This window comes from Narcine bancroftii, chromosome 7 (assembly GCF_036971445.1).
Source record: "Narcine bancroftii isolate sNarBan1 chromosome 7, sNarBan1.hap1, whole genome shotgun sequence".
Lineage (NCBI taxonomy): Eukaryota > Metazoa > Chordata > Chondrichthyes > Torpediniformes > Narcinidae > Narcine > Narcine bancroftii.
Window position 1 is genome coordinate 198,637,016 of NC_091475.1, and position 22,143 is coordinate 198,659,158.

At 43.2% G+C, this 22,143-nt stretch overlaps 2 protein-coding genes across 6 annotated transcripts in view; both read left to right on the top strand.

Moving 5' to 3' along the window:
• rgn (regucalcin) overlaps positions 1-17,880 on the top strand; it is a 78,611-nt gene extending 60,731 nt beyond the window's left edge. For all 5 annotated transcript variants that reach the window (XM_069891943.1, XM_069891942.1, XM_069891941.1 and 2 more), the window contains 4 exons: positions 1,267-1,482; positions 2,063-2,194; positions 2,964-3,118; positions 17,332-17,880. In XM_069891943.1, the coding sequence (XP_069748044.1) occupies positions 1,267-1,482; positions 2,063-2,194; positions 2,964-3,118; positions 17,332-17,382 (554 nt within the window). In that variant the 3' untranslated portion in view covers positions 17,383-17,880. The remainder of the gene's footprint in view (positions 1-1,266; positions 1,483-2,062; positions 2,195-2,963; positions 3,119-17,331) is intronic.
• Positions 17,881-21,121: 3,241 nt separating this feature from the next.
• The window catches only part of LOC138739597 (regucalcin-like), a 39,654-nt gene continuing 38,632 nt past the window's right edge, over positions 21,122-22,143 (top strand). The window contains exon 1 of the mRNA XM_069891949.1: positions 21,122-21,196. The gene's annotated coding sequence lies outside the window, so the exon portion shown is untranslated. The remainder of the gene's footprint in view (positions 21,197-22,143) is intronic.

The window sequence follows — 22,143 nt, forward strand, 5'->3', positions numbered from 1 at the left end:
TTCACATCGCCATTTATAACTCAGTTGAAATTTGGCTATAATTTAACAAGCATATGAACAAGCCATTCTACTCATTCTTGCAGAGAAAGAGGCCATTCAGCTCATTGAATTCATGCCAGACCCCAGCAGAAAATTCCCTCAGTTCCATTCTTCTCATTTCCCTACGTCAATATCTCATTCATATGCACCTCCACTACTCTATTTCTCCACTGCCCCAATTCTCCTCACTTGGGGTAGTTTACACTGGCCAAATAGTACACCAGTCTTTGTGATGTGGGAGGAAACTAGAGCAAGTAGCCATGTAGCCACGGCGAGAACAAACAAACTCCACACAGACAGCACTAGAGAACTGGATCAAATCAAGACTGTTAAGGAGCTACCAGAGCAGTTGCCCCAATGCTCGTGTTACTTTCGCTCAACCGGACTATCTGTGTAGAAGGTATATGCTCTCCCTGCGTCTTACTGGCTTTCCTCCCACACTCCAAAGGGATGTTAGAGGTTAGTTGGCCACTGTAACTTTCCTCTTTTGTATAGGTTAATGGTAAAATCTGGGAGTGATCGATAGGAAGATGCAGAGAATAATTAAAAAAAAGCAAAAGTGATGTAAATGGGTCAGTGTGCACAAAAGGACCAGGTTCACTGCTGTACACAAAAAGCACAAAGCAGCGAGGGTATCAGCTGTTCTTTCTATTCACCCCTCAACCTTTAGCTCCCATGGAGTTTAAAGAGAAGAGGCAATTATGAAAGTCTTGCAGGGATTTGACACTATCTATCAATAGCCCCTTTCACAATGGTGAACCGCTAAATTGGCCGTTCAATGAACAATTTTAAAATACTGGTAGAACCATTCTCACTGGACCAATGCTAACTGGGGTGCCCTTTCACATTCGCCACCCAGCATTGCAGAGCAAAGGGTGCTATCCTCCAGCGGTGATGTCCTGCATACCCCCTGTTCCATTCACACTTGGCGAACCAGTACACTGATTCAAAACGAATTGGTGATATTACTACCTCCCGAGGCAGTTCATCCCCAGGGCAATTTGACCCCTGTGCGCCAGTTGGCAGTTAATTAATTAATTAAAGTGCCAGTGTGAAAGGGGCTATAGACAAATTTCTTCTCTTGCACCCTTTATTAATGTGACTTGCCTTTTGGAAGCAGCCAATTGTGGAATTGATATTATTGGAAGTTAATAATGCACTTAATAGACCTAGCAGCAGATAGTGTGATTTGTGCTTAAAAGGACTAATACTGGGCTTTGTTTACAGGGACCATGGCAATGGAGACTCGTCCAGCTGAAGTTGAACGTGCTCAGGGATCGGTGTACTCCCTGCAGACTGATCATTCCGTGGTCAAGCACTTTGACAAGGTGGACATTTCCAATGGTCTAGACTGGTCTCTGGATCATAAGATCTTCTATTATATAGACACCTTATCTTTTAAAGTTGATGCGTTTGATTATGACATGCAGACAGGACAGATCTGTAAGTACAAAGTGTATTCTTTCCATTCTATGCCATGGGTGCTCTGTGGTTAGGCAGGGATTACTGAAGGTGGTGCGTGAGTGGGGTGAAAAATGGTTGAGAACCACTGTCCTAGAGCTTTACAGCCCAATGAAATGTAGTCAAATGTGGACTATAGCAAAGCTCTCAATAATAGAGATGGGGAACCAACACACCAATGGCATCATGAAGAAAGCCTCTACTTCTTCAGGAGTTTGGGGAGGAGCTAGTGGAGTTGTTCAAGTGAACCGGTACGGACTTGAAGGGCCGACATGGCCTGTTTCCGTGCTGCAAATGGTTATATGGTTATATGGATAATGAGCAAACAATATATTTTTGTGATGTTGACTAAGAAATAAATGTTGATCAGGACTTGAGAAGAACTCCCACACCCTACTACAAACACACAGCATTTTTAGAAATGATTGGTTAAAATATGCATATCGTGGAAATAATTTCCTTTATCCAATGACCTCTTCCTTGTTCAAGGATGATTTGTTTCTCATTCCATTTCTTTAAAGAATGGGACCAATGTTTCTTACCAATAAGTCTTTTTGTTCAGCAAATCGAAGAACTGTGTACAAGCTTGAAAAAGAGGAGGCTCTTCCAGATGGCCAGTGCATTGATGTGGAGGGAAAACTTTGGGTTGCCTGCTACAATGGTGGAAGAGTCATTCGCATTGATCCTGAAACAGGTAAATCAATTACAGTTAAATCCCTGTTATCTGGAATTGAAGCAACGGGCAGCCTCAAGCAACTGGCAAAAAATTGCAGGAAATAAATAGGTTAAAAAATATGGAAGTTTAAAATTGATGCCCCCTGTCATTAGAACACACTCATGCAACCAGAAAATTCACTTATCCAGCATCTACAAATCCTTATAGGTGCTGGGTATTGTGCCATCAAAAAAAGAGTTTAAGTGTCACCAGAAGATAATCACAAACCCCTTCTTATGTTTAAAATACATTTCCCTTTTTTTTTCTTGATCAGTTTTGGGTCAAGGCTGTAAAAAATAAATCCATTCTTGAAACTATGTATTTAGAATTAAAATGAGCTCAGCTAGAAGATGTTGGGAATACTTAGCAGGTCAGGCAGCATCTGTGGAGAGTGGGAAAAAAAGAGCTCAGTTTCCATCAGACCAGGAAAAGTTAAAAATCGAACATGCTTTCCATTGTAGAGAGGAGGAAGGGTGGGGAGAACAGAGGATGCAAAAGGCTGGAGACGTTGAAACAGCGCCAATGACTGGGGTTTGAATCCTGCGCTGTCAGTAAGATGTTTGTATGATCTCCCCATGTCTGCATGGTATCCTCCAAATGCTCCAGTTTTTTCCCACCCTTCAAAAACATACTGGAGTTGTAGGTCAATTGGGTATAATCGACCAGCACAGGCTCCTGGGACGGAAGAGCCTGTTACCATGCTGTATGTCAAAAAAAATTAACAGATCACAGATCACCTTTTCTTCAGGTAAAAGGATCCAGACGGTAAAACTGCCTGTTGACAAGACAACATCTTGCTGCTTTGGGGGCAAGGATTACTCTGAACTTTACGTGACTTCGGCTGCAGATGGGATGGACGAAGAGTGGCAACGGAGACAGCCGCAAGCAGGAGGCATTTTTAAGGTAGGATGGTGGAACTTTTCCATGCTTTCTGAGTGGCAGAATATGCAGGTTCATAATCTCTCAAGACACTCTGCTCTTAGCTGGTGTAAAGGCACTTGAAGGTCCTACTGGATGGAATTCCCTGAATTACTTGGGAACTCCACAAGGCAAACTGTTATTTGTCCCTACCAAGAACCAAGTTGATTTTTCTCTTATTCTATGAAAGAAGTTCTTCCCAAGAAATGAACAGCAGAATTGCCTGCCCACAGTCTTTACAAACAGTACCCCTCCTCTGCTGGCCTGATCTTTCAATCTATCAGGAACTTCTCATGTTGGCAGCATTCATCCACACACCATATATATGTGTGTGTAATAGTCAAATTTTGTCGACCAATTTTTAGAGTAAAATTTAGCGAGTTGACTATTACATGCATACTATTTTTGACTGTGGTTAGCACCTGCGTTATTCGAGGCTTTGTGATTTCCAGTGGGCAGGTGGGTAGCCGGGACTTCATGGTAAGCCCGCGTTCGGGACATCGGGAGCTCTGATGGGTGGGTGGCCAGGGCCTAGGCGAGTGTCCATGGTTTGGATGTCGGGAGTTCAGATAGGGGAGTGGCTGGGGTTAAAACCAGTGGGGGGGGGGTTTAACTTTCACGTGTGATATATTGAAACTACCAGATTTTGGGGCCAAAAATAAGGGGAGTCGACTTTTACATGGTATGGACTTTTACATAAGTATATACAGTAAACCCTGCTGTGTTGGAGGCACCAGTATGCAGCCACCAACCACAAAGGCACGTCATAAAGTTTCCGACACCTGGTAGGTTGTGGCCCTCTTTATTTAGCTATCAATGCCATTGTTCCTGATGAAGGGTATCTATTGCCTTCCACAGATGCTGCCTGAGTCGTTGAGCTTCTCCAGCATTTTTTGTGTGGTTTCAGTTTCCCAGCATTTGCAGTCTCTCATTTATCAACGTTATCAAGCATGTTTTTGCACATTTCTTAAATCTCCTTGAACGGAGAGCTTGTGGAGCCATCTCAACAATATTGAGGAGTACAGGGTCCCATACAGCTCAGACTGGGGAAGGGAATCAGTGAACTGGATTAGCTCTTAGGACAACAGGCATATTGATACTAGATTGATTTACAGGAAGGACGTGGAAGCTATGGAGAGGGTGCAGAGGAGATTTACAAGGATGATGTCTGGATTACAGAATGTGTCTTATAAGCAAGGATAATGGAGCATTGAACAAGAATTTACCGGTTTGAAGTTTGATGATTATTATTAGAGTAATGGGAGTGGTGAGATAATATGAGATCCCGTCTGGGCACGTGCAGCCAATCTTTCAATCTTGAAAAAGACGACTACTGGTATTATTCTGTCAAAAGAGCATTTTATTGTGAGGCATACATGCAACACTAGAAACTACCTTAACAATGTTTGAAGTAATTATGGGAGGGCGAGAAGGGCATATTATCTCACCGCTCCCATTACTTAAATAATAATCATCAAACTTGGAACCGGTAAGCTCTCATTTAATACTCCATTATTTTTCGTAAAGCCCATTGGTTTGCTAATATGAGATTTCAAAGCTCAGTGATCTCTTTTATGCATGGTCCAAAAGACCATAGGGTAGATCAATGAACCTCTAGTAAGAGGCATAATTCAATCGGCAGCTGCAAAACTGCTGCAGTGAAATTTTTCCCCACTGTTTTCAGAGGTTTATTGTAAAACCTGTTAAAAGTTCTTTCATTTGACCATCCCACCTGACGGATGAGATCCAAAATGGGGACTTTGGTTCTACTCACAACAGACGTAGCTGCCGCTCTGGTTGAGTGAGCCCCAAAACGAGTGGTATCCACTCCGGCCAACCTCATGGACCTCTTTAGCCATCTGGCCAAGATCTGAGAGGATGCCCGCTGATGCGGTTTCCTGTAACATATAAAGAAGAATCTCTCTTCCGCTGATATCGCAAGTATGTTCAAAATATTCTCTCCAATACCGCACAACAGTATAATCTTTCATCCTCTTGATAAGCGTGCAATTTAAACTTAATTCTCACACTACCAGGTTTATTATGTTTCAACAAGTCATGAACATGAAATTCAACAAAAACATTTTCCCAAATTATATAGTCCAAGTGTAAAGTCTGTATTCTTTGGGCCAAAGCCAAGACCACAAGCCTGAGCAATTTCCGAGATAAGTCACGTAAGACTAAAGTGTCCGCTGGCTGACAAATGTTTCAACAAATCCAACACAACTTTAACATCCCAGATGGATACTGTGATAAGATGGCGTAGGCTGACATAAGTGAAATACTCCCCTCATGAATCTTGAAATCAGGGGATGATGCTCGACAGAGTGCCCACATCATGATGTCACCCTTCCGTATATATAACCATGTGTGTCAGTAGCCAGGTTAGTCTAATAGAAGTAAAGGATGAGAAAGCATCATGTCTCCAAGACTTAATTGTGTGAGTGCATACCTAAAAGTGGCGACGAGGAACAAAACAAACCCTACACATACTCCATGCACCAACTGTGAGAAAGAAAACAACAAAAGAAAGGTAGAAAATGACTATCTAACAGCACCAACAAATTCCCACCAAAAGATCAAGGTGAAAGCACACCAACATGGCGGAGGGAAAGTTTGGGGAATTCAATGAAGTAGTTGGATAACTACGTAGAATGGTTTAACAACTACTGCGTAGCCCACAATATTGTGAAAGATCCAGTAAACCGCAAATGTTCCCTCTTCCTCAGTGTAATGGGCAGCAAAACATTCGACCGCTGTAAGACCTTGCTGGACCTGGAGGATCCAGGGACAAAGACATTCAATGAATTATGCACAGCTCTAATGAACCATTTAAGCCCCAAACTACCAGTTATGGCAGAAAGGCAATGATTCTATGAAAGGAGACAAGGTCCAGGAGAAACAGTAAGTGAATACCTGGCATCGTTACACAAACTGGCGGAGCACTGTTATTTTGAGCAGTTTCTAAATCAGGCACTGGGAGACAGATTAGTGATGGGGCTGGCAAATCGTCAAGCAAGGCAAAAATTATTAGAATGGATCAAGACGTTACGTTACAGATTGTATACAGAGTGCCTGCAACTTTGAAATGGCAGATAAAAACTTGGATGTGGGTCAACCAGACTACTGGGCAGGAGGTCTTCCCACCAACACAACCAGAAAACTGTTTCTTCAAAAATTCTAAATGCAACCATTGGAAAACAGAAGGGCATATAGAAGCTAAATATTCACTTCTAAAGTGCAGGTGGCCTGCAAATAACAGGCAGCGAAAGTCAAAGCAATTGCAGAGAGGGAAAGAGAGACAACCTAGCAACAATGATGATAACAGCCTAACGACTGAACTTCAAGCTCCTGAAATTTCAGCCCCTGAGATATTACACATCTGAGGAATAAATGGAGGAAACACAGCAATCTCTATACAGCTAAAAATAAATGGACACCCCCCTGAAGATGAAGTTAGACACGGGGCAGAGGTGTCCCTAATGCCATTACATGTAAAGGGACGCTTGCTACTACGCCTCCTGGTAAAAACAACTGAAATAACTCTAAGATCTGTTACAGGAGACAGAATCAAAGTGTTTGGAAAATGTACGGTCCAAGTACAATACAAAGAACAGCAACCAAAAACACTTTCTCTCTACATCGTAGATACCCAGGGACCAGCATTTTTTGGCTACAACAAATTCCCCTAGACTGGCTGGAAATCGGTTCAATACTACATGTAAACTACATGTACGCCTCCCAGCCAGAATTCAACTAAATCCTCAACAGCCATGCAATGGTTTTCCAACAAGATTTGGGGAAAATCAAAGGTGTTCAAGCCAAACTGCAATTAAAGGATAATGCAGAACCAAAATTCTTCAAAGCCAGAACAGTCCCATTTGGTATGAAAGGGAAAATTGAGGCTGAATTAAACAGACTAAAACAAGAAGGCATTTTAGAAGCAATACAATACAGCGATTGGGCAGTGCCCATCGTACCCGTACGAAAAGCAAACAGTGAAATACGCATTTGCGGCGATTACAAAATCACCATCATTCCATCACTCAAAATACCCGAACACCCCATTCCCAAGACAGAAGAATTGTTCCAAGCACTAAACGGAGGGCAAAAATTCACAAAACTAGATTTGTCACAAGCATCAACAGATAGAATTGGAAAAAAAAAATCAAGGGAATATGTGACAATCAATACTCAACTGGGACCATTCACCTGCCTTATGGAATTTCAGCGGCCCCTGCGATTTTCTTTTTTCAGGCAACAACGGACAAATTACTACCTGGACTCTCCATTGAGTGTTACCTGGATGATGTCATCATCACGGGTCGAATCGACAGAGAACACTTACAAAACCTTGAAAAGGTTTTAACCAGACTACACAGGCTAATATACAATTACAAAAGGACAAATGTGTCTTCATGCGCCCCTCAGTAACATTTCTTGGGTTTACAATCAACAACGAGGGGGTGAGAATGAATCCAGCAGGAACAGAAGCCACTCACAAGGCCCCATACCCAACCAACAAATCGGAATTAAAGTCCTTCCTAGGACTTGTTAACCACTACCAAAAACCTATCCCAAATAGGTCTACACTATGCAGCCCGCTGAACCAATTACTCAAGAAAGATCAAGCGTGTTACTGGAACACAGAAACTAAAAACACAGTTGTTCAACTAAAGGAAATTCTAACGTCAACAAATAAGGTGCTGATCCAATATGGCCCTAGTAAAGAAGTGACACTAGCCGTGGATGCTTCACCAGTGGGACTAGGAGCAGTAATATTCCAAATCACAGAAAAAGGTGAGCAACCAGTAGCGTTTGCTTCGCGAACATTAACCACAAGTGAATGCAATTACACCCAACTAGAAAAAGAAGGATTGGCAATCATTTTAGGTGTAAAAAAAAATTCCACCAATATCTTTACGGAAGAAAATTCACCCTGATCACAGACAACAAGACTCTTAGTTTAATCCTGGGGCCACACAAAGGTATAACAGTATTAGCTGCGGCCAGAATTCGAAGATTGGCCATGCTACTAGTGGCATATAACTATGATATAAAACATAAACCAGATGCCTTATCACGCATGCCGCTACCCAAGACAGAAATTATTAAATGGACAGCAGAGGCAGGAGCCGTCAACCAAGAACAACTTCAACAACTGCCCATTACAGCCCAGATGATCGCAAAGGAAACCCGAAAAGAGGCCACATTGAGCAAGATCCTATACATCACCCTTAATGGGTGGCCCAAATCTGAAGTCATTCCAGAAGATCTAAAACCTTACCACGCACGCCGCCATGAACTATCAGTCGAAAAAGGATGTTTACTATGGGGTACCCGTACAATTATTCCAGCCAAATGCCAAACTACCATGTTATCAGAATGACACCACAACCATCTGGGAATGGCCTGGATGCTGTCTGGTGGCCCTACAGACAAAGACATTGAAACAACAGTAAGAGAACGCAAAGCATGTCAGTCAATGCCGCCAAAAATGCCGCAACCCATGGAAATGGCCACCCAAACCCTGGTATCGGATTCAAGTAGACTTTGCTGGACTATTCACGGGTGAGACTTTCCTAATAACTGTGGATGCACATTCCAAATGACCAGTAGTTTCACAGCTGAAAAATACCGAAGCAGGTCCCACGATTGACTGTCTATCTTTGCCACTTATGGATTACCTCATGAATTAGTTACAGATAATTGGCCTCAATTTACATCAGAACATTTAAAAAAAATTATGCACGACAGCAATATCAGACATATTTTGTCCGCACCCTATCACCCAAGTACTAATGTTTTGTTACAACATTCAAAAAACCAATGAAAACCAGGAAATTTCTAAATGCCTCCTGGGCACACAAATTTGCAAATTTCCTGTTGGGGGACAGAAACAAGCCACATTCTACCACAAAATGCACCCCAGCAGAACTAATGTTTGGCCACAACTTGTGGACTAGTCTGTCCACAGATCTGGGTCTCCAATTGCAAAAAACAGCATTGCCACAAACCTCACCTAGAACATTGGAAGTGGGCGAGAGAGTTCTGGTACAAGATTATAGACAACATAAAGACCCATGGATGGTAGGAATAAACTTTCAAAAATTGAGCCTCTGGTCATACTCTGTTCTAGTTGGGGACAGATTGTGGAAGCAACACATTGACCAATTATGAGGATTGATTGACACTAAGGTCCATGAACTGCCTCATGAAATGGAGGAGGTGGAACCAGACCTGCCGTGGCCTGCCCCGACCATTCCAACCCTCAGGCCGAGTATGGGGGGTGCAGAGATGGTCATGGAGCCGAGAAGTCCAGTAACTGAGACACGCAGCCAGGAGGGCAGCAAAGATGGGCAGTCACCGCTGAAGGTCAGTGAAGGCGGGCAGTCGCCGCCGACTCGACCGCTGACCCAACTATCTACTGGTCCCGAGCAAAGACAGGCAGAGCAAACCATGCCGAGGTGGTCCAAAAGAGAAAGAAGACCACCTGAACGGTTTAAGGACTATGAGCCCTGATTATTATTAAATACTTTTCCTTTTATAATTATAATTACTCATGAGATTGTATTCTAATTTTGACTTGTAGTCCCTGGCCCAATGTAATCTTATTAGTTCGAAAGGGCCCAGTCAGCATTTACTGCACAGGGTGGGGGAAGGGAAGAGTGTTGGGTATAAGCCCGCCCTCTGCTGGACATCATGATGCCCACGTCATAATGTCCCCATTCCATATATATCCGTGTGTGTCAGTAGCCATGTTAGTCTAATAGAAATAAAGGAAGAGAAAGCATCACGTCTTCGAGTCTTAATTGTGTGACTGCATACACAACATTCTCATTAAAACAAAACAATCGCCATTTATTAACATAAGTGGTGCATTGCTTTTGAGTTGACTTTCTCCATGAAGCACAAATAATATCCAATGTTTTCGGCTGCAATCCTTTTATGCTGAACTTTTCACGCCAATCCTGCAACATAAGAGAGTGAGGTGAGTGAGAGGATGGGGAAGTAGAGATGCTGGTTGAACTAGCTGTTCCTTGCTCCTTCTCAACAGTAAAGACAGTTCTAGCAACTCCAATTCAGTATTGGGAACCAGGTCTGGGAAGACCAATTTGGCACCACCAGTGGCCCCATCCTCCTGAACTTTGTGCAGGCATTTAACTAATGAGAAGGGGAGAAAAGTGTAGAAATTCAGTTCTGCCCAATCAATTATAAAGGTGTCTATGGCTTCTGCCTGGGGGTCTGGCAACCAGGATACATATCTCGGTACTTGGGCATTTAAACGAGATACAAACAGATCGATTTCTGGCAACCCAAAATTTTGTACTCACAGATTAAAACACTTTATCCCCCAACATCCATTCCGTTGTATCATTGAACTTCTTAGACGTTAAATCCGCCTGATAGTTCAGACATCCTGTCAAATACGCAGCTGTATTCCAGATATTCCATCCGATACACTAACTCCACATCTGTATTGCGAGCCAATTATATGATGGGGACTTCAAACCTCCCATTTTAGTCAGGTGTGCTACTGCTGAGGTGTTGTCTAACCTTATCAACACGTGTATTCCCTTTTTCTCTGCACAGAACGACTTCAGTACCAACTGAGCTGCCAATATTTCTAGGAAGTTAATGCCAGATGCTGATGTCAATCTAATTTCTTGAATAGTCCATCTGTCACCGGCAGAGGCAGTTAAGTCTGTGGTGCCCCATCCTTCACCACTAGCATCTGATCAGATTTCCATATCAAACTTTCTAATCTCTATCACGGCATAAGCCTCCGATACATTTGTTGTCCACCATGCAAATTCTGCTCTAGCCTCTTGTGATAAGCTCATAGGTCTATCAAAATGACCTCTGGCTGCCTTTAAGGCTTGTACTTTATCTCTTTCCAGGAATCTATATTTTAGCGCACCGTACTGAACGGCTGGGAAAGCAGCCACCAATTTCCCAATTACTTTTGCTACTTTACGCATAGAGGGACATGATTCTGCTATCAAGTCACTACAAGCCTGAAGAATTTCCATCTTCTAAATCTTCTGGCAGGGTTATTCTCATAAATTCTGTATTTAAGAGGAACCCGAGGAATTTAATTTCTCTGGCTGGGCTAAGGACTGATGTTTCTGGGTGTATAATAAATCCCAACTCCTGCAGCAGCGCCGTAGTGGTGTTCACTGCTCTCTGTGTTTCATCTATGGACCTGCCAATCACGATGGTGTCATCCAAGTAACCCATCACCATATGACCATCCTTTCTGAGCCGGGAGAAAACTGGTTTCAGCATCTTGGTGAATATTCTGGGCGCCAAACTAAATCCATTAGGTAGTACCTTATATTGCCACAATTCATCCTTCCAAATAAACCTCAGGTACTTTCTAGAGAGCAGTTGAATAGATACTGAATAACAAGCATCTTGTAAATCGATGGATGCAATAAAATAGCCCCTATGTAATAATGGCATAACAGAGTGAATCGTGCCCATTTTAAAATGTTGGTATAAGACATACTCATTTAGGTGAGATAAATCCAAGATCACTCTCTTTCCCCCGTTTCTCTTAGGTCTTGTGAATATGTTGGATATGAACTCATTCTCTTCCCGGCAGCAGTGTTCTGTTACGTTTTTGCATTCTGAAACCATAATCTCTTTATGTGTAGCCTCCATGAGCTGGGGTCTATGTATATAATTGTATAAGCCTTTACTCCTAACCTGAGGGAATTTCTGTGGGTCAAACTCAATTTGATACCCAGACACTGTACGCTGTACATTAGCATCAGTAGTAAGATTACGCCATTGGTTAAAGAACATTGTTAATCGACTGCCCACAATATTATCTTCATAATTAGAAAAGCATTCAACTGTCTTGGCGGTGCTCATTTTATTGGCGCGCTTGGCCGGCGTGGCTGTTCAATCTGGCTCGATCTCTGTGAGGAGCTTTGGTTGGGAAAATTCTGATGCCGTTGTCTCCATAGAGGGATATCCCCCGCGTACCTGGGATAGGGATGAAACATAGCAGTTGCTCTTGCCTGTACTCTCGATCCTCTAACCACTCCAGCCGCTGCTCATTCAGGTCCTTCACCTGTTTACTCAGATCATCACCAATGAGAAATTTAGTGACAGGATTAGCAAGTTTACATAAATGAGCATACCAAACATTTAGATCAGGCTTTATCAGCTCCTTCCGGAAGGCATTAAATTCATAATTGGCATGGAGGAGCAACCCCACCACATCTTGTTGAGTCTCTGTTACATTTGACATCAGTGTCGGGGCAAATGCAGTGATACCTTTAACCGGAGAGCCCTGTAATCTTTGCAGCTTTATGTCCCTGGCCCTTGTGGGGACGTTCAAATTGTCCTAAATTGCGGGGTTTACTTTTGGTACATCCAGCTGAGGGCAAATGGCTGTGCTGGAGTATTTTTTAATCGAGTCCTCTAACACCGTCTCTTCAAAGACATTAGATACTCTTCATCGAGGAGTTGCCCAATGCCCCTCGGTCCTGCAAATTTGGCTGCGATAGATGGAACTTTTCTCCCATCCCGACCAATGGGAGAAGTGTATTTGGGGTTAGGAGACTCAATTTCCACGTCTGGCCCCTTGGGCTCTACCTCATCCCATTCGTATTGGAAATAAGATTCCTCCCCCTGCTCAGAAGGCACTTGTGGTTTACTCACAATTGCTGATATCCTGCCTTCCAACTTGCCCAGTCTTAGCCAGGTCTCCTCATTGGTCGTAGGCTCTGCGCTCCGGCAGGCTTTTGTGACTGACCCCGATCGAGCGGGTGCCTGTGTATCAGAGACACTTATGTTGCATTTTTTCAGGCCTTTGGTGTGGCTGGAGGTCATCCTCGCCCGTTGAGCGGGCGGATTAACTACGCCCGATGAGTGGGTCATAGAGTGGCCGGATCTGGTCTTACTAAGTGAAGGCACTGCCTCTTCAAAGCTGCTACAACTGAGGAGACAGGCCCTCATTGAGCTCGCCTCCTGTGGCGGCATTTCTGTAACACTGCCAGACACGTCGGACCCCAACTTCAGTGAAGCTAGGTCTGTGCAGCGAGACTTGGACCCCACCCTCCATGAGGGTAAGCTGCTGTTGCTTGATTCCACCCCCAAAGTAGGTAGATCAGCTTTCCCTGACCCAACCCCCAATGGAGGTAGGTCAGCATTACTGCTTCTCAGTGGGTTGACCGCTTCCCGGCCGGCCAGCTGGTTCTTCGGTGCTTCGGTCGCGCTGTCAGAGCTCTGTCATCTCAATGCCTTTTTGCCTTGCTTCTCCCCACCTCAGGGCCCAGGAACCTCCCACCGGCTGCCCTGGATCGCTTTTTGCTCACCTCCTTCAAGGGAGAGCCTCCCTGGGGTTCACGCTCAGCCTTCATTTGTTGGTTGGATCGTCTGAAACATTATTTACTGACTTTTTTTGACCTTTGGTCGGCACTCAAAATGGCACCCGTGCTGCAAATCAAACAGATGAATTGGCTGCACATGCACAGATGGGATCTGATATTAGTGAACCAATGAGCATTAATGAGCAAAAAATAATAGAGCTAGAGCTTTTCTCTTTGGAGCGAAGAAGGGTGAGAGGTAACAATAGATTATAAGAAGCATAGATAAGGTGGACAGCCAACACCGTTTTTCTCTGGGGCAAGAATAGCAACACCAAATGCCATCTGTACAAGACGAGGGGAGGAAAGTTCAAGAGAGACGTCAGGGGTAAATTTTTCACACAGAGTGTAGTGGGCATTTGGAATGTATTGCCAGTGGTGACTCCTAGGAACATAAATACAAGAAAAATAGGAGATTATGGGTTTGAGGGAAGGTTTAGTTTGTTGAGTAGGTTTCTATCATTTGGCACAACATGGTGGGCCAAAGGGCTTGTACTGTGATTTTTTTTTTAATTCAAGATTTTACCCACTTTAATTTAAATTCCCTTCTGCCAATGTAGGATTCATGTAGATATCAGGAACATACAAAAAATAAAATCTAATTAATTAAAATATATAATCTTATTGGGATAGTCGGCAAATTATTAAAAAATGAAAAGACAAGAATCTAAATTACATAATTTGTATTACAACAAAGCGGCAGATGGTGGAAATCTGAAATGAAAACAAAATGCTGGAACTACATGGCTGATCAAGCAGCATCTGTGCGGGGAGAAACAGAGTTAATGTTTCTGGTGAGATATGATGTTTGAGACTTACTGCTGCACACACAATGTATAGATGCACTTCAATTCTTAGGCTGCCAACACTCATGTATGTAGGAAACACCAAAAATAGTGTAGTGGGGAGAGCGACCACGCGAATAAACCGGTTGAATTGCCGCAACACACGGCCAGTCCAAGATGGCGTAGACTCCCCTTCACCGCCAAGAAGGAGCCTGCACCTAGTGCCACGTGTGGGCTGAGGAGCCCTCCATTTCTGCATGGTGGCCCGCCGGCTGGAGAGTAACACCGCGACGCGATAGCGTCTCTTCCAGAAGCCGGCAGGTACATCACCAGAAGTGGGCGGACCAGTGGCGAATTCAAATCAATAAAGTCGTTCTTTGGTTTACCCTCACACTGTGTGGGCATCTCTTTACTTGTTAGCGCTGCCGTAGCAGTTGCTACAGTAGTATAAATGTATTAATGAGGCAGAAAAAATAATAAAAGGATAGATGAATAGATATTTACAGTTGCAGATAAAAGTAATGCTTCAATAGTGCAGATACATCTTTTGTTGGTCCTGGAGTTGTTTATGGTTAGGGTAGTGTGGGGAAGTGCAAGAAACTGATAGCTGTTTGAAGTAACAAACTGTTCTTGAATCTAGAGGTGCTGGACTTCAGGCTTTTACACCTTCTCATCGAAGGAAGCAGCAAGAAGGGATTGTGACCTGGGGGATTGGAATAGTTTATGATGATAGGTTCACCCTCACAGTTTTGCAATACAGTAAAACCCCTGTGAAGCAACTGGCAGTCTTGAGCAACATCAAGACTCAGTCAAAAAATTTGGGGAAAATAAATGGGTAAAAAAAATTAGGGTTTAAAATTCCCCTTCCAGTGGTCAGTTTGCCAATCACGCCCCACACTATCTCAAGCAACTGGAAAATTCACTTATAGTATCTGACATGTACCAATCCCCATAGGTGCTGGATACTCGGGTTCTTACTGTATTATGTAACCAACAATGATTTGACTTTCCCCTCCAGTCCATGGAAAGAAACCATTGAAGGTTTACATCCTGTGATGGGCGTAACCTGATGTAGGCTTTTTGGGTGGATAATCATGGTCTTCCTCTCCGTTGAAGATTATTTATCCAAAGAAAAAATGTTTAAATGACTTAATATTGCATTATCCATTGAAATTGTTGCTGGGTTATGCACTGATCTCTTTAGGAAATTCCTGATTATTGCTCGACGGTTGATGGCGTGTGGGAATCAGGCACAGCAATAATTGATTGCATGGAAAGATCATGATCCAAGGGACATAAAGGATAATCGTTCAGTTCATGGATGGCCGTGATGTCCACAGAACAAAATGGAGTTCAACAAGAAAGTCTGTAGATGCTAGGGTCAAGTGCAGGTCTGAAACTTTGGTAAAAGGGCCCAGGCCTTAAACATTGATAATCCCTTACTTCTCATGGATGCTGCATGAGCTGCTGAGTTTCTCCGGCACTTTTCTGTATTGTGAGTTTTAAAGTATTGACAAAAGTAGAGAAGGGCAGATTTCATTGTGTTTGTTGATGATTCAGCAAGGCTAAAGCTGACTGTGAAGAACAACTCCTTATTTGGCAAAGACAATAAAAGACAATTCTCTCTTCTCTCTTTGGCTTGGCTTCGCGGATGAAGATTTATGGAGGGGTATGTCCACGTCTGCTGCAGGCTCGTTGGTGACTGACAAGTCCGATGCGGGACAGGCAGGGACGGTTGCAGCGGTTGCAAGGGAAAATTGGTTGGTTGGGGTTGGGTGTTGGGTTTTTCCTCCTTTATCTTTTGTCAGTGAGTGAGGTGGGCTCTGCGGTCTTCTTCAAAGGAGGTTGCTGCCCGCCGAACTGTGAGGTGCAAAAATGCACGGTGGGAGGCGAGATCAGCCGACTGGCGGTGGTCAATATGGCAGACACCAAGAGATTTCTTGAAGCAGTCCTTGTACCTCTTCTTTGGTGCACCTCTGTCTCGGTGACCAGTGGAGAGCTCGCCATAGAACACGATCTTGGGAAGGCGATGGTCTTCCATTCTGGAGACGTGACCCACCCAGCGCAGTTGGGTCTTCAGTAGCATGGATTCGTTGCTTGCAGACTCTGCCAGCTCGAGTACTTCGATGTTAGGGATGAAGTCATTCCAATGAATGTTGAGGATGGAGCGGAGACAACGCTGGTGGAAGCGTTCTAGGAGCCCTAGGTGATGCTGGTAGAGGACCCATGATTTGGAGCCGAACAGGAGTGTGGGTATGACAACAGTTCTGTACACGCTGATCTTTGTGTGTTTCTTCAGGTGGTTGTTTTTCCAGACTCTTTTGTGTAGTCTTCCAAAGGCACTATTTGCCTTGGCGAGTCTGTTGTCTATCTCTTTGTCGATCTTTGCATCAGATGAAATGGTGCAGCCGAGGAAGGTAAACTAGTTGACCGTTTTGAGTTTTGTGTGCCCGATGGAGATGTCATAATGGGGAGCTGGCTGATGGAGGACCTCAGTTTTCTTCAGGCTGTCTTCCAGGCCAAACATTTTGGCAGTTTCCGCAAAACAGGACATCATGCGCTGGAGAGCTGGCTCTGAATGGGCAACTAAAGTGGCATCGTCTGCAAAGAGTAGTTCACGGACAAGTTGCTCTTGTGTCTTTTAACCATTGGGTGAAGGACATGACCCAGTGAAATGAATCCTAAGAAATGTAGTTATACAGAAAAAGGATTGTGAAAGTCTATTTGAATGTTCTGGAAAGTTGGAAGTTTGCCCGTATAAATATACAACTTGTGAGCCATGCAGCAGACTCCCTTGTGGTGAGACGAACAGCAGATGACAGTGCTTCTTGCTGTATCAGAGTTCTCATGCTTTACAAAGTAACAATAAAGTACGGTGAAATTTGTAGCCGTATTTGCATTTGTTTTCAAGTAGTCATAGGTTCACTGTAACAATTGATAATGTCCACTGAACTGCACATGTCATGAGGTAGAATCAGTTGCCTCAAAGAGACATAAGAATTAATAGCGTCTGTATCGTTTTCTGTTTCAGATTACCGGACTTGGAGTGAAGGGAGTTCCACCCAATTCATACGCAGGATAAAACGTACATCAATAATTACCACATTGCTGGAGATTGGATGCCCACTTGACAAGCTACTTTAAGAAATACAGCAGTGAACGCCATAAAAAATGGGAAAATGGTGTTTGGTATATGTACAATGAATAGATTCTCAAGCAGCCATTATTTTCATTTTACTCACATTGAAATCAATGTTTAATGCTAATCTAATACTTCTTAAATATTATGATAATTAACTCAACATAAGCTGCCATGAAATATTAAAAAAACAATTCCTTTAATTCTGCAATGTTCCTTTTTTTAAAAATAAAATTGAGTGTGGGTGTAATGTTGAATTTTAGTTTTGATTCTTATAGCTTGATGATTACACTGGACAACAAATTTTTTCAAAAGGTTTACTTCATGAAAAAAATTTGGGTTTATGATAGACAACTTCAAGCTGAACACAAAGATAACTTCAGATCTTTTGTATCACGTATGACATAGGAGAAACATTAAATTAACTTTTATTGAATTTAATCACTTCGTGATGCTGATGTATTGTGTTAGTTTAACTGACCTAAAAATACTTTCTGCCGATTTTTTATTGTACTCAGCGTCTGATGCCTCTCTTGTCAGTGTCGAACAATAGTCGGCCAGCATTGATGGATTCCTGTTGCCCGAATACCATATTTCCATGGTCACAATGTCCAGGTGAAATCTTTCACCATGTTCGTCATTGACTGCACTAAGATTAGCAGGGGAGAAGTTCAAGTGCGAATGCAGAAAATGAATTTTCAATGACATGTTGCACTTCATAGTTTTGTCTGCTTGAAATAGACTTAAAACATGATAGAGAATCAGAAAAATAAGTTATATCTAATAAATATTACATGATAGGTCATTTTTAAGGTGATTTTCTTGATTACCAAATCCTCACTAGATTATTGATTGTCAGGCCTTGTCATATCTGTGATCCAAATGACCAAGTATTACAGTAAGTCATACAGCAGAGAAGCAGGCCCTTTAGCTCAACTCTCCCATTCCAATCAAGTTGTCTTTATGAAGTAGATCCATTTGCCTGGAGTTAGGCCATATCCCTGTAAACCTTTCCTCTGCATGTACCTGTCCAAGTCTTTTATCCACTCTAATTGTACCCATCTCTACCATATCCTGGCAATCAAGCACTGGCAAACACCTGGGAACACCCACACACCATTATTGAGAAGTGGTAGAGGCAGGTAAAATATTTAAAAGACGTTTGGACAGGTAGGAGAGATACAGGCCAAGCAGAGAAAAGTGTGACTAGCTTAGATAGGCAACTTGGTTGACATGGACAAGATGGGCCAAAGGGCCTATTTTGATGCTGTAAAATTCTAAGATGACGATAATGATGTTGTAGTTATTACATTGCCACTGACACATGCAAATCGAACATATTTTCAGTCCATCTTTCCAACCTAATCCTATTCTGAGTACTTGATAACCTGAGACTCATCCGTCTCTGATTGTAGTGTTATGGATCCAGAGGACCCCAAAACCCAGCAGCAATAGAAATTCACCAAGACAAATGGTTACTTCAACAAAAATTGCTTTTCATTTTCTTTAAACATAAAAACAGGATCAATCTTTAACTTATTGCTATTAACAACTTAAGCTAACTTAACCCCCTTCTAATTCTAAGCGCACATGTATGTAATGTGTATATGTTCAGGAAAGTTCTTTGATTCACTGTCCAATCTCACTCCTCCAAGTTCATCGGTATCAGGCAATTCTTATACTCTGCACAGAATTTAACATTTATGAATTTTCACCAGGCTCTGGTGCTTAAAGGTAAATGGTTACCATTCAGGAAGGTTCTTGTAGTTTTCAGAGAGAGATTTGTTGCTCGTTGGACACACACAAACTGATTTACTTCCATCAGTCACTTCAGTGTCTTGCCGAAGAAACTTGCGCCAAATGATAACCTCTTCCTCCAGGTCACCACAGAGTTCCTCTTATTTCCCTTATTTCAGGTGAAACACTCTACCCAGCTATTTCCATTTGTAAGGACCACAGCCCATCTTCAAGATGGGTTTTCAACAGCTTGCCATGCTCCAGTCTCAAAAGCCACTGTAGAACTGAGTTCTCTCTCTCCAAAGAATCATGTCTTCCCCTCTCTCTCTCTGCTTCACTCTCAAGGCTCCAGACCCAATCTCATCGGCCTCTTGAGGCCGGTCTCTTCCATTTGCACCTGCTTTAGAAATTCATTAGCACAGGTGCCTGAATGTCCAGCGAGTGCAAAGCTCTTGCATTTTATATGCGATCTCTTTTGTGAAGTGTTAATGTCTGTTTGTTAATTGACCTACTCTCTAAACCCCCACAATCTATCTCTTTTAAAGACGTATTCATATATATAATATAACCCATCACAGTAGGGTTGGTAGGAGAAAAAGGTTAGTTCTTTGCATGTTTTCCAGTGAATTTGGGAGGGACTAGTGCAACAAGGTGTCACCAAAGTCATCATCCCCAGTATTGTGGCACCAGTTACACTCACACTTCAATTGCAGGCCTGACACCGGATTCCCTGAACAGATGTTCCATTCCAAGTTCTGTGAAGGGAAGGGGTTACCAGGAGGATGGAGGGAAATGTGCAATCAAAGCTGGCTTGAAGAAATGGAACAGCTCCTACCATCCCCACTCCTGAGAACCTCGAGAACACCCATTGGGTGAATCACCCTGGTCATGACCTCTTCTCACTTCTACCTTTGGGCGGGAGGTGCAGAAGCCTGAAGACCAGAAGCTACAGCATCACGAATCATTTCTTTCCACCAGCTCTCAGACTCTTGGACCTTCTTGGACACCCTAAAAGATCTGGCACGGTGGTTGGCCCAATGCTACTACAGTGACCCAGGTTTGAATCCGGCGCTGTGTGTAAGGAGTTTGCACCTTCTCCCTGTGTCTGCGTGGGTCTCCTCCAGGTGGTCCAGATTCTTTCCACCTTTCAAAATGTACCCGGGTTATAGGTTAACTGGGGTATTTGGTGGCGCGGGCTCATGGACTGGAAGGACCTGTTACTTTGCTGTATGCCTAAATTTAAAAAAAAATAAAATTGCCTGCACTATTGTTAACTCACCTTTTTTGCACTAGGGTAACTGTCAATATTTATTACCCATCTATTCTTTGTTATTATCTCTTTTTAATTCTATTAAGTATACTGCAGTGAGCATAAAACATTACAGCACAGTACAGGCCCTTCAGCCCACCATGTTGTACTGACCTATGTAAATCTACTCCACAACAATCTAATTTTTCCCTACCTCACACCCATAATCCTTATGTTCTTACATCCGTTCCTATCTAAGAGTAATTTGATTGTCCATATTGTACCAGCTTCCAATGGCACCCTCTATTTTAAAACAGAAGATTGTATTGGTTTTTTTTGCAAAGTACCTATTCAACTGTAACAATTTTAGTGCAGGTGCATTTGGCAATGAACATTATAATTAAATAAATTGGGAACTTGACCTCCCATCTTTATTTCTCAGGCAGCCTTTCAAGATCTGGGAGTGTGTGCTTCCATTTCACGTTCTAAACCAGGGGAATAGGGCCAACATGGGGCTTGCAGACTCTGCCACAGACGGGACAGGAGAGGGCCGTCTCACAAACTATCCACCCACCCAGCCAGGAAATACTGGCAATAAAGAGTTCACATCATCGCAAGTATTCCTTTAAACAAAATCAGGACGAAGGGGTTAATGGAGCCAAGATAACCTCATTAATGATTGACCGACCCTTTGGAAGGTTCACCCACTTGAAATAAAAGCTATGGACATCGACTTGATCTGGAGCATCGGAGAGAAGGTGCACCCATCAGGTACATGCCGCTGCTTTCGGTTCTTTCCCACCTGCTCTCTGCTCTCTTTCCCACCCACTTTCCGTTCTCCCTCCCCGTGCAGGGATGGTAGGCGAGGTACAGTCAGTGACTGTCCTTGGCCAGCTCTCGGTTAGATGTCGAGGAAAGAAGCAGAGCATTTCCCTCTGAGGGAGAGGTAGCGAGGTAGTGGAGTGGCAGGGACATCTCTCCACGTACGGTGGTCTGGTTGCAGCGAGCATCTAACGCTGAGCCAACCTCTCACCATGAGTCTCTGAACGTTTGCCAGTGTAAAGTGTCTGGGTGCGTCTGAGTCTAAGAACGCAGTTGGGTGTGTGTGCCTACAGATGGGAGGGCCTGCATTTGTGAATGACTTTGCCCTACTGATGTATTTTTTGGTGTTTCATTATTAGTGATTTGAGGGACCATTGTAAGTGAACGTGGAGGTGTGCACAAGTCATTATGAGTGTTGATGTGCCTGAAAGTCAGCAAGAGTTGCGAGTGTGTGCAATTCAGGGAAGAAGGTTGCGAGTGTGTATGCCTGTGCAAGAAAGGCAGGGTGGGTGCGAGTGTGTAACAATTACAGCACAGAAACAGGGCAGTTCGGCCCTTCTACTTCATGCCGAACACCTTCTCCCACCTAGTCCCATTGACTCGCACCTGGCCAATGACCCTTCATACCTCTCTCGTCCATATACCAATCCAACTTTTACTTAAGTATTAAAATCAAACCTGCATCTACACCCCCACTACCCTCTGAGTGAAGAAATTCCCCCTCAAGTTTCCCCGAAACTTCTCATCCTTCAATCTCAATCCATGTCCTCTTGTTTGAATCTTCCCCACTCTCAATGGAAAAAGCCTGTCCACATTGACTATTTCTGTCCCCCTCATAATTTTGAATACCTCTATCAAATCACTCCTCAATTTTCTATGCTCCAGGGAATAAAGTC